We start from the raw sequence: 13857 nt of genomic DNA, 5'->3' as shown, positions 1-13857 counted from the left end.
TCCAAACTTTGTATTCATGAAAACTGCACTGTAGCTTTGAACCTGCTTTCAAACATTTCTTAATACGAGATACATTTCTCACAAAAATCCAAAATATGCTTTTTCAAACTCTACTTTTAATTTCAACTTTTAAGCAGAATAACTGAGAAAAAATCTTAAATAAATATATTTTTTTCTCCATTACTGGCATTAATTATACAGCAGCATTTTTTTTTCATTTATGTCTTCTTGTATTATGATATTTTTTGATCTGTATTAATGATTCTGCTTAAAATTTTCTTCCTAAACGATTTTTACACATATGGTCTTGTATTGATGTCATTTTCTAGATGTTAAATTTCATTACCTTTTCCTAAAGAAATGTTAACTTCGTTTATCTCGTGGGTATGTGTGGCTTCCTGTGTTTGGAAATATGAGTATGGATTTATGACAAGTGAACACAAATAAATAATTATTTATTTGTGTTCGAATAAATGTGTAATATAATAGAATAGTTTTAAAAAATATCACTAGTGTGAAATAAATGCCGGGAATGAAAAAAACATGATGCAACACGCTAACAACAACAACAAAAAAAAACTCCCTTCACTTGAGTTCAACAATGATGTAATTTTCTAGATTTTAACGTTCCTTACTTTTCCTAAAGATATGTTAACTTTTTTACAATAATTAAACAGACTTGCATTAAGGTGAAAAGTTATGGATTTATATATCAATTTCTAAACAGAATAACTACGTAAACATTTCACTATGGATAAAACAACAACTCATGTCTTTGTTCATTAAGTTTACAAATGCATATTTAATTTTGCTGAAATATTATTTACAACTATATTCACAGAGAAACATTCGAACATACAATTACCTAGAAATATTTCAAAAGATTTAGGTCACACTCTTAATATTTTCCAATGAGTTCAACAAAGAAAATGTTTATTACTCAATGTTTCTTGATTACATTACATCAAATTGTTCATGCAACAGTTTTAAGATATGACACTATAGGAAGCACAGCTCCATACATCTGATAAGGTGTTAGCCTGGATATGACACTGTGCCTCCCTAAACTTTCCATATATTCTTTTGTCACCAGATATACACAAACAGTCTGTGTAATATGAAAAGCCAAACGGCTATTTTTTCTGGCACGGTTGATAAGTTAAGGGGATAAAAATCCCTTATTGTTTTTCAGCCAGTAAGCAAACCAAAGATCGAGAACTACGATCTGAACGTTTCATGCTGACGAACTGGCGGCGGATCCAAGCGTAAGTGACCACTTGGTAGTGCCACACCAAGGCAACTCGTTGCAAAGGTGGAGCAAGTTCCATCACTATTCTTGATATTTACTCATTATGTAAAAACAAACAGCTCCTAGGAGATGTAGTACTGCTTGACATTATGAGGAAAGGTCACTTTTTTTACCCTAACTTAGTCTTTGTGTAATGTTCGTAAATATCCCAAAATAAAGAATCTTTATTGAAGTGAATAAAATCTTGAAAGTCCAATTTTACCATTGATGAATTTAGATGTTTAGCAATAATTCTTCCCATGATACGAATAGCTGGTAATTTATTTTCCAAATATAGTAAATGATTATCAATGTCATACATTTCTGGTGAAAATCTCACAACTAGTAGAGAAAACTTTACTTCCACCAGCTCCTGTATCATCGACCATTAGTTCCCCATCTTGAAATTTGGAATATAACAGTCTCCGTTGTTCGTTTCATAGTCAACTCTTCTTTGCAAGTAAGCCAATACATCCGGCCACTTTCTGCATAACTTTTCCCAAGTGGTGCTGGATAACCACATAACACTGTACATATCTTCTAAGATAATAACTAGTTTCCATTCTTTTAGAGCTATGTGAAGAGTTTTGTCTCATGCTATTTTCTTGAAGAAAGAAAATTTCAGACTTTTCTGGTTCAGTCATGATTTTACTCTACTAAACACAAAACACCACAACACAACACCATACAATAGCTGCACTGTATGAATGAATTGCAGTAACTGAACGGACACGTGATATGATCGTTATTCCTTATACTACTATTTACATTTTCCTGATCATTACTTCAAAAATGTAACTTTTGTGCATATGACTCATGGACATGTTTTCACATGCTGGTGGATATGATGATGATGCGATTTTATCTTACTTTATGAAATCATAGGGCAATAATTATGTGTGGCTCAAAAGGTTTTCTATATTATTTATGCTTATTATATTATGTTTTTTTTTCAACACAAAAAAAGTAATTATTTATTATTGTTTCAACTGAACGTTAGGTCTGATACTATACTTTTCATGTTAAAACTTCTCCACTAAAAATTCTGGCTATTAATTTAACATACGAAGTTTGGGGAAAGAAATTTCACACTGTGAAAGGAAGTAGGATATCATTCCTACCCAAATCAAAAGAATACTTTGCAGACCAGGTACCAGATTTAATCATCATAGAGTACTGTACTCATTGTTTCTTTCCCCAAACTGGCAAATTTCTTTTGGTTTTTCAATCTTACAGTGAAAATGGAAGACCCATTTCCTTAAGTTTTCTCTGCACATTTCTTGTTTTTACTTTGTCCGGAAATTAGGTTAACTTGTCTTCTCATTCCCCAAAATTTGCATTTGAGTTATCTGCAGAGTACAATCCTTTTCTTTTCTATACCAAACTTTTTAAGATTTTAAGTCATGTTTTTCGGTTAACTTATCTGCTCTCTCTCTGTAAAATCATGCCAGCAACAGAGAGAAAAAAATAACAAAGTGTACTACACAGCTAATATTCTTTGAAATAATAGAATTAACTGGTAATTAATTTACGGAATTAACAACGCATATAAAGTAAATTAATTAAAGATAACTTTAATGAATCACTTCTATATTTCGACAATGTCACATTGTCATCTTCAGGAACATAAAGATATGGTATGTGCACTACAGGAACTAACAAAGCAAATGAGGCAGAAATTAAGACACTAATTTTGTTCCTAAAGTCCTAATGGTGCCCTCTTGCGGGCTAATTTGGTAGTCTTGGCCGTTGGGCTGAAGTTCTCATAATGAAAGTCTCCCAAATTTGGGGCAGTTTCATGCACCCAAATTTGTTGAGGTTAGGAACGTTTTTTAGAGCTGCTGAAGATTCTTTGAATAATCTTTCGTATTTAAACTTGCTGCGATGGATTATTTTTGTCTTCTTCCAACGAATTTTATGGTGGGTATCTAAGGCATGGTCTGCCAGCCCAGAGCGGCTGTACTGGTGAAACCGGATGTAGTCTTGGTGTTCTGAAATCCTGATATTTGTTGTTCTGCCTGTTTGGCCAAAGTAGGACAATTTGCAGCTGCAAGGGACCTGGTATACACCAGGTAGGTCTAGGGGAAGTGGTTGGTCTTTGGTAGAGCAGATAAGGGATGCCAACTTTTTATATGGTCTGTAACAGGAAGTAAGGTCATATTTCTTGAGGATATTAGTTATTTTTTCAGAGGTGCCCTGGATGTAGGGATAGTGATAGACTTGGTGTAGTCTTTATTGTTGAGGGGGGGAGGGGGGGTTGTGGTTTTCAGGTTTTAGTATTTTTTGGATTTTTTTGGGGTTATAGCCATTGGCTAAGAAAGTGTTGAGGATGTGGTTTAGTTCTATAGTCAGGGCCTTGTCATCTGAGCAGATTAATTTTGCCCTGTTATATAGTGTTTTTATCACCCCATATTGTTGTGAGGGGGGGGTATTGCTGGTGAATGTATCTGCCAGTGTGGGTGGGTTTTCTGTAAACAGAGAAAACCAAAGATCCATCAAGCTGGCGGGTGATTAAAGTGTCTAGGAAGGGTAGGGTGTTGTTTTCCTCTTTTTCTAAGGTGAACTGGACTCTGGGATGTTGGTTGTTTAAGTGTGTTAGGAAGGAGTGGAGTGAGTCTGAGCCATGTGGCCAAATAGCAAACACATCATCCACATAACGAAGCCAAATAGTGGGTTTTTGTGGGGCGGAGTTTAAGGCTTTTTCTTCAAATGTCTCCATAAAGAAATTGGCCAAGGGTGGGGAAAGTGGTGAACCCATGGCTGTCCCCTCTATCTGTTTGTAGAACTTTCCTTGCCAAACGAAATAGCCTGAGTTCATTGTGAACTGAAATAGGGCTGAGATATCGGGAGGAAACTTGGCTTGGATGAGCTCAAGGGTTTCTTTGAGTGGGACATTAGTGAATAGGGAGGAGACGTCAAAACTGACCATTATGTCAGTGTATTGGAGTGTGAGGTTTTCTATACTGGCTTTAAAGTGGGCCGAGTTTTTTATGTATGATGGTGTGTTGCCAGTGTAGTGTGTGAGCGTTTTGGCTAAATGTTTGGCTAATTTATATGTGGGGGAATCAATGCCATCCACTATGGGACGTAATGGCACATTTTGTTTATGTATTTTTGGGAGTCCATATAATCGGGGGGGTCTAGAGTTATAAGGTTTAAGCTTGTTGGTGACTTCCACAGGCCAAGAAGTGACTTTCTTAAGGAGTCTGTGGATAGTTCTAATCTGAGAGCTGGTCGGATTATATTCAATGGGGAGGTAAGTAGTACGGTCTCGTATTAAAGAATTTAGCTTACCTTTGTAGTCTTTTTGATTGAGTACCACAGTGGTGCTTCCCTTATCAGCTTTGGTGATTACTATTTTTTTGTTGTTTTTTAATTCTTGTAGGTTGACTGGCTTTAGTGAGAACACCGACTACATCCAGTCTCACGTTGTTGGCGGTATGGATAGGCAGGTTGCTCACTAAAGCCAAACCTCCAAAATCCAACTTATCCAAAAACGAATATACAGCACTACAAGAATTAAAAAACAACAAAGAAATAGTAATCACCAAAGCTGATAAGGGAAGCGCCACTGTGGTACTCAATCAAAAAGACTACAAAGGTAAGCTAAATTCTTTAATACGAGACCGTACTACTTACCTCCCCATTGAATATAATCCGACCAGCTCTCAGATTAGAACTATCCACAGACTCCTTAAGAAAGTCACTTCTTGGCCTGTGGAAGTCACCAACAAGCTTAAACCTTATAACTCTAGACCCCCCCCGATTATATGGACTCCCAAAAATACATAAACAAAATGTGCCATTACGTCCCATAGTGGATGGCATTGATTCCCCCACATATAAATTAGCCAAACATTTAGCCAAAACGCTCACACACTACACTGGCAACACACCATCATACATAAAAAACTCGGCCCACTTTAAAGCCAGTATAGAAAACCTCACACTCCAATACACTGACATAATGGTCAGTTTTGACGTCTCCTCCCTATTCACTAATGTCCCACTCAAAGAAACCCTTGAGCTCATCCAAGCCAAGTTTCCTCCCGATATCTCAGCCCTATTTCAGTTCACAATGAACTCAGGCTATTTCGTTTGGCAAGGAAAGTTCTACAAACAGATAGAGGGGACAGCCATGGGTTCACCACTTTCCCCACCCTTGGCCAATTTCTTTATGGAGACATTTGAAGAAAAAGCCTTAAACTCCGCCCCACAAAAACCCACTATTTGGCTTCGTTATGTGGATGATGTGTTTGCTATTTGGCCACATGGCTCAGACTCACTCCACTCCTTCCTAACACACTTAAACAACCAACATCCCAGAGTCCAGTTCACCTTAGAAAAAGAGGAAAACAACACCCTACCCTTCCTAGACACTTTAATCACCCGCCAGCTTGATGGATCTTTGGTTTTCTCTGTTTACAGAAAACCCACCCACACTGGCAGATACATTCACCAGCAATCCCCCCCCCCCCCTCACAACAATATGGGGTGATAAAAACACTATATAACAGGGCAAAATTAATCTGCTCAGATGACAAGGCCCTGACTATAGAACTAAACCACATCCTCAACACTTTCTTAGCCAATGGCTATAACCCCAAAAAAATCCAAAAAATACTAAAACCTGAAAACCACAACCCCCCTCCCCCCCTCAACAATAAAGACTACACCAAGTCTATCACTATCCCCTACATCCAGGGCACCTCTGAAAAAATAACTAATATCCTCAAGAAATATGACCTTACTTCCTGTTACAGACCATATAAAAAGTTGGCATCCCTTATCCGCTCTACCAAAGACCAACCACTTCCCCTAGACCTACCTGGTGTATACCAGGTCCCTTGCAGCTGCAAATTGTCCTACTTTGGCCAAACAGGCAGAACAACAAATATCAGGATTTCAGAACACCAAGACTACATCCGGTTTCACCAGTACAGCCGCTCTGGGCTGGCGGACCATGCCTTAGATACCCACCATAAAATTCGTTGGAAGAAGACAAAAATAATCCATCGCAGCAAGTTTAAATACGAAAGATTATTCAAAGAATCTTCAGCAGCTCTAACAAACGTTCCTAACCTCAACAAATTTGGGTGCATGAAACTGCCCCAAATTTGGGAGACTTTCATTATGAGAACTTCAGCCCAACGGCCAAGACTACCAAATTAGCCCGCAAGAGGGCACCATTAGGACTTTAGGAACAAAATTAGTGTCTTAATTTCTGCCTCATTTGCTTTGTTAGTTCCTGTAGTGCACATACCATATCTTTATGTTCCTGAAGATGACAATGTGACATTGTCGAAATATAGAAGTGATTCATTAAAGTTATCTTTAATTAATTTACTTTATATGCGTTGTTAATTCCGTAAATTAATTACTAGTTATGTCTAACCAACGTATAAGTCTTACCACTAGAATAGAATTAACTATTTATTTGTACTGATAAAAGAAGCTTGAAATAACAAGATAATAACACAGAGTCCAACCTTGTTTTTCAGATATCATTTAGGTCAAAACTTACTAATGTTAAAGAAAAACTTGGCAGCTCTAAAGTATAATCTTTGGAAGTTTTAACAGAGGAATTATGTTTAAAATTAAAGTACCAGAAAATTATAGTACTTCAGCTGAAACAGGAATAAATAATTATTTATTTGTATTGGAAAAATACGTAACATAATAAATGAGTTTTAGAAAATATCACTACTGTGAAATAAATGTCAGGAACAAGAAAAAAATCCATAATGCAACATAGTAACAAAAAAAAAAACTCATGTCACTCATGTCACAAAATTCCATGCTCTAACCATCACCCAGAATTCCAAATCAGAATTACCATGACAAAGACGAAGTTAACATATCTTTAGGAAAAGTTAATGAACTTCAACATCTAGAAAATGACATCAATTCAAGACCATATGTGTATAAATTGGTGACAAAGAAAGGTTTAAGCAGAATCATTAATACAGATGAAAAACATCATCATACAAGAAGACATAAAACTAAAAAAAAAATTGTAGTAATTTTTTTTTTAAATGCTAGGAATAGAGAAAGATAATATATATTTATTTAAGATTTTTTCTCAGTTATTCTGCTTAAAAGTAGATTTTGAAAAGCATATTTTGAATTTTTATGAGAAATGTATCTCTTATTAAGAAATGTTGGAAAGCAGACTCAAAGCTACAGAGCAGTTTTCAGGAATACGATGAAGTCAGGATTAGAATGTTGGTGTCAATAGCATAACAGAAGGACACACGCAAACATCAAAAGGGAGGATATAAGTCATGAATAAACGCCGTTGAATTTACACTCACATAAACCTAAAACAGTATAGGCTAAAGTTTCAAATGTTTGGAACTTTGTAACATAGAAATTAACACAATATACTACAGAGCTAATTCTCATTAAAATAACAATAAATAACTATTTATTTTTAATGGCAACAGAAGTTCCTAATACGAATTCGCTAACACGGAATCCAAACCTTGTTTGTCTCATTTCCTTTATTCGTGGTTAATTAAATGTAATCATCAAATGAATTGGGAAATTGGTTCTTTTTCTCTGGACAAAATAAGAGATTGGATAATTGAATCAGCATGCAAATATCAAATATTTGCATTCAGCACTGATGTCGCATATTGTTTTCAAAAAATATGGTAACCCTACATTCAGACACTTGTTAAGTTTAAGGTCTTAATTTCTGTTTAGTTTTGGTTGCTAAAAAAATTAATTCTGCAAATTACCAAGTCTTAAGCCAACTGTCGCAATGCAGTGTGAAAATTAACAGAATACGAAAATGATGACTTTACTTCCAACCTTGTTTGTTTCATTTTTTTCACTCACCACTTACTAAAGCAAACGAAAAATACCTGAACTCTAAAATATAATCTTTGGTAGTTGTAACAGAGGAATTAAGTTGAAAATTATAGTACTGACATAATATTCAGTTGAAATAAGAATAAATAATTATTTATTTGTGTTAGAAAAAATATTTAACATAATAAATGAGTTAAATATATATATCTGTGTATCACTACTGTTAAGTTAATGCCAGGAACAGAAATAAATCTTAATGCCACATGCTAAAAAGAAAAAAACTCATCTCGCTTGTCAGAATTCCATACTCTAACCATCACCCAGAATTCTACATATATGAAGTCACATATGCTACGACAATAACGTGAGTATCTATTCAATTCAATGATGTAACATGTTACATTGGACAGAAACCGACATTAACAATAATCGAGTACATTTTCAGTTTATTATTGCAATTCATTCTTTCAGGCAGCAGATCATATTCTGTGTGTGTGTGTGTGTGTGTGTGTGTGTGTGTGTGTGTGTGTGTGTGTGTGTGTGTGTGTGTGTGTGTGTGTGTGTGTGTGTGTGTGTGTGTGTGTGTGTGTGTGTGTGTGTGTGTGTGTGTGTGTGTGTGTGTGTGTGTGTGTGTGTGTGTGTGTGTGTGTGTGTGTGTGTGTGTGTGTGTGTGTGTCCCATAAAGTAAAAAAAAATCAGCGAACCCAAAACCCATCGGAATTTTTTCTTTCTTCAAGAATATAGCAAGAGAGACGAATCTTGTGAATTATTACTATGTAATTATATTTGTTTGTTTAATTTTTCATTTTGAATGTACTTGTCTATAATATTTAAGTCAGATAAATATGTATTTGTAAACATAAATGAAGAATTAAGATATCGTTTATGTGTTCTCCATATTTAAGAATATTTATTCTGCTTAGAACTTGTAATAAAAGTAACATTTAATTAGTTTTAGAAATGTGAACATGAAAGAAAAAAATGTGTGTGTTTTTGAGGGTGGGGTGTAGGGACCACCACTGATAGTCTGTAATTAATTATTTTAGAAAATCTCAAACTACAACCTTTTGACAAGAAAACATGAAAGAAAAAGAAAGCAGGAAAACTGATATTCCAGTAATTAATTATTTTTGAAAATGCAAACATAAAAAAATGTGTTTGTGTTTGTATGTGCGTTTTAAGGGGGATGGAGTCACTACTGATATCCAATAGGTAATTATTTTAGAAATGTCTAATTACTGACACCATCTGTTGTCTCTAAACTAAACATTTTCATATGAAATAACAGAAATGAAACATCACACACTTATATTGGAAAATTCGTGCTGCCAACCACAGACTAATATTTTCCAATACTTCCACAATCGAAAACCAAAGACCCGCAACACATGAACAAATATCCCCCATAATCCCATACTCTATACATCACTTGAACCATAGACACAATGTGACATCAATAACGGATGTGTCCCCATAGAAATTACAAGGATTCCATACCTGTCTTATTCACTAACCATCACCCACTATTCCATATGCAAACCATTACCCATAATGCCATACGTGAACAAAACACACTACATGATGTCAATGACAGATGTGGCCCCAGAGAAATTCCAAACATACCATACTCATGAGGTCACTTACCGAATCACACCGAATCACAAGGACGTCAGTGATCTTGACAAAATCTGTCTTATCTCTAAACATCACCCACAATTCTATACCCAAACAAAAACACATGACTTAATGTCAGTGACACATGTGTTCCCAAGGAAATTCTAAACGTTCCACGCTCATGACGTCACGCAACGAATCACACATAATGACGTCAATGATCATATCACTCAAAGACGTCACGATTGCTTATATTATTTTGATCTTGATCTTATTATTAGTGACACCCCTACTACTCAAGTGTATTTCAGACATCTTTTGAGTGCATGACATCTTTCTAGGTCGTTCTTGACAGTTAATCTACATTTGATCATGTTTGGCTTAGTGGTATGAGTGGTTAATTTTGAACTACTGATTGCGTGTCAAGATGGATGGCTTCCTCGTTCCAGATTCTCCACCGACGCTGCGGATTTCAGGCTCCTTTAACTATTTTCTTCTCACAGTATAAACAGCTTAGGTTACTGACGACAAATCATATTTATACCTTACATGGTATTTCATATTTTAATTTTTTCTTCCGTAGAATCCCTGTAAGCAGAAGTTGATATAATAAATGGAAGTAATTTATTACGAGCATGTCAAGAAGCCTGATGACTGCCAAATTCTCTCTCTCTCTCTCTCTCTCTCTCTCTCTCTCTCACACACACACACACACACATGCATCTTTGACAGCCGCGATCTGCTGATTCCCGATCATTTAAAGAGTTTAACACACCCGAAGAAGGTAGGACTCTGTGTGGTTATGTGTACCTTATTACCAGATAATAAGTGGCTTAGAGCTCAGTAAGAATGATACGTTTAAACCAAAGGTAAAGTTTTTCTTTCATAGATATGCAAAATTACCAAGGAAAACAGAAAAATAGATACATTCAGTTCGTCAGTTACTCCTCAATTAAATTTGGTAAACATATTGAATTTTCTGGAAGAACATGTTATGTATTACTGAGTGTATCCGAGGTTTAGGCGAAACGTAATGAGGAAAAATTCGTACAAAATCGTCGTATTTTCAATTAACCGTCTGATATATCTTGTCACTTTCAAAATGATCCCACGCGCCGAACGCGCTGGATGCAATGTTCTTCCATGCTGATAACAGAATTAGATGTACTAATCTATTTGTTCGTTTATAGCCACTGTCATGACTTTTTGGACATTTAGTGCAGTCTCAAATTGGGAATCTACCAGTTGTTCTTATGTTTCTTGGGTAAAAGAAACAAATCCCATAAGAGCAGTTGCGCTCAATGCATTTTGACTAAATACGCTCAAATTTACAGCACAGAATGAGAAGGCCCATTGTCGTGATGAACGATCCAATTATTGGCAATGTCTGCAGACACTCATATGATTCGTTTTCGCAACCGCCTAAAGATTTATTTGTAGTAAATTTGATTCACAGTCACTCCAGGATATAAAAGTCGTCGGTGAATCATTCTTTGACTATCGAAAAAGATGTCAATCATGGTTTTCGTTTAGGACTTCCACACGATTGCGCACATCCAAGTCTTCACCGGCGGATATGGTAGAATCACGACCACACTCTCTTAATTTTAACGAAAATTTCGGTATTATTGTTGTTCAGTTTAACAAAACATTTCATTAGGACAGTGCTGTTTACGATTTCCCTTTTCATTTCACTACAAACTCACCAGGCCTGCACTTATTGAAAACATAATAACTCGACAGGAGCTTTCCCTACCAAAGAAAATCTTGCTAGTGCCAGAAAGAGCTGGAATCAATCTTACATACTAGATTACTGTCCATTCGACAGTGCTGACAATTGTGTGATAAAAAAAATCTCATTTGCTAGGAATTATATCGGAGTCTGGTGAGTTATACAACGAACAACTAGAATAATCTATATTACCTTACGCTGGAGATAAATTTTCTCATCTTTAAATTGACTTGGCAGTATGGTTGGAGACGGATATACTGTATACTATATCTTCTATATTGAAAGCAGATATAGGTGTTATGTCATCATCCTCAATAAAGAATTAAGTTCAGTGGTCGCTCTGCACCATTTAACTTGGTTTTATGCAATTTTATTTCATGCTAATATTGGACGGTTAATCATACCTATGAAAATGGTTAATCATTTCATCCGAGTATTAAAGGGGGAGTGTAATCAAATACATCATTAATCAAATACATCATTAAAAATGAGCTCATTGATATTGAAAGTGGTTTAAAAAATAATTTTGTACATTTTTCACATCATATGGCTTTATTGTGCAAACAGAGAAATAATTTTAATCAGTTCCACTATATGTTTACCTGTTGTCAAATCCATAACAGAACATTTCTCCTGAAAGAATTTCGCAGTTATCTGTTTAATGGGCATCATAAAATCGACAGGAGTATCATCGCTCCACTTATACTCATCAAAGTCTTCATAAAGACCAATCCAAACCCAGCTTGTATCGTGTTGTTCAGAAACCTTGAAGAAAAATATACAATATGATTTAAATTGTAAACACACAAACTTCTCACAACGTTTCACTTATTGTTTCTAATGTTCTTTGATGTGATAATAAAAAAATCCCAATTTTATATAAACAAAATTCTCTGTTCTCGGTTGAACAATATACCAGACACAGAACCAGACAATCTTCAACAAAGTGCCATTTTCTTCAACAGGCAGGATTGTACCCATCATTATACGAATACTCACAATAATTCATATACAGCACTGTTAGCCTATTCAAAAAATGCAAGAAACTACAAATATCATTATCAATGGACAATCTAAATGAAAGAAAGGCAACAAGAAATTAAAAATGAAGTTATTGTAGCAGCAAACTGTTGTCCTCATAAATTATAACGAAATGGAGAAAACTGCCACTGCCAAAATAAATAAAATAAAATGTTACACAATTACTTCTATCTACAAATTCGTTCGAACATCTTTCTTTAATGTGGTCGCTATCCCTAAGACGTTTTCAGAATTTAATTTATAGTTTATTCTGTGTTTAATATCTTCAAAATGCGGTACGTTTAAGTCTTAAAAAAAAGAGGAAAACTGGTTTCATGTGTCCAAAAGAGAAGAGCCTAGCAGAGAAGCTCTATCCAAAGGAATAGATTAGTAAATACTACAGTTAGAGGGATGATTGGAGTAGATGATTTTGTGAAGTGTTGCAAAACATGCAAAAAATATCGACTGACTACAGAAGTAGGCTGCCAGATGAAATATGGACAAAATATATTAAGTACTGAATGGATACCATGAGAAGTAAAGATCGCAAAAAGAATAAGATGGAGGGATGATCTACAAAGGTTTTTTGCTATGAGATGGTAGACATTTGCTAAAGGACAGAGACAGAACGGCAAGGTTAAGGGGAAGGACCTCTATCGAGCAGTGGATGGAAAGAGGCTAAAACAGAATAGCAGATGAGCGTATAACGTTAATTGTAAATCAGATATTATTCTTCTGGAAATAAAGCTACATTCTAAACCTATACGGGTGAGGCATCATTTGTCTCCTTACCTTAATAGAAAAAGAAAGCATGAAATGAGTTTGAGAACCATGTGAAACTTTTTTCCGATTAATAGGAATATCACATATGTAATTAGCTACTACAATTATTAATTACATTAATAAATTATATATTTGGTTGCGTTAATTAACGATGGTAATTCTGCATTAGAATGGGGGATTATATTAGAGAGCAGAAAGAAACTTATGTATATTTGAATACATGTAAATGCACAAAATATATAATACATTAGGAATAGCCGAACTAATTCTATATTAGTGGGCATTCTGTGTACTCATTTTATACAGTTATCCATTAATTAACTATTGTATTAATTTTGAAGAACACCAAGAAGAAATCTTATGCCATCGTTCACAAGTATGATCTAACTACTACTACTACTACTACTACTACTACTACTACTACTACTACTACCAATAATAATAATAATAATAATTTTTTAATAATAATTTTTTATTGCTCTTTCAAATATTTACATATTTAAAATAATCATCTTGAGTAACATTCAATATATTATTTAACAAGGTTCAGCACTAAGCGCTGCATATATACTTCATTTTATACAATGATGAGATTTCAGTAATA

General features: G+C 35.0%; 1 protein-coding gene across 3 annotated transcripts in view; it reads right to left on the bottom strand.

Annotated features, from left to right (window-relative positions):
• LOC150110335 (macrophage mannose receptor 1-like) overlaps positions 1–13857 on the bottom strand; it is a 190681-nt gene that overhangs the window by 129929 nt on the left and 46895 nt on the right. For all 3 annotated transcript variants that reach the window (XM_090393010.1, XM_090393018.1, XM_090393026.1), the window contains exon 3: positions 12053–12215. In XM_090393010.1, the coding sequence (XP_090249136.1) occupies positions 12053–12215 (163 nt within the window). The remainder of the gene's footprint in view (positions 1–12052; positions 12216–13857) is intronic.

The sequence above is a fragment of the Typopeltis vanoorti genome, chromosome 1 (assembly GCF_054136105.1).
Source record: "Typopeltis vanoorti isolate ZY-2024b chromosome 1, IOZ_Tvanoo_1.0, whole genome shotgun sequence".
Classification (NCBI taxonomy): Eukaryota; Metazoa; Arthropoda; class Arachnida; order Uropygi; family Thelyphonidae; genus Typopeltis; species Typopeltis vanoorti.
The sequence above is the reverse complement of the archived record's forward strand: the minus strand, read 5'-3'. Positions and strand labels throughout refer to the sequence as shown.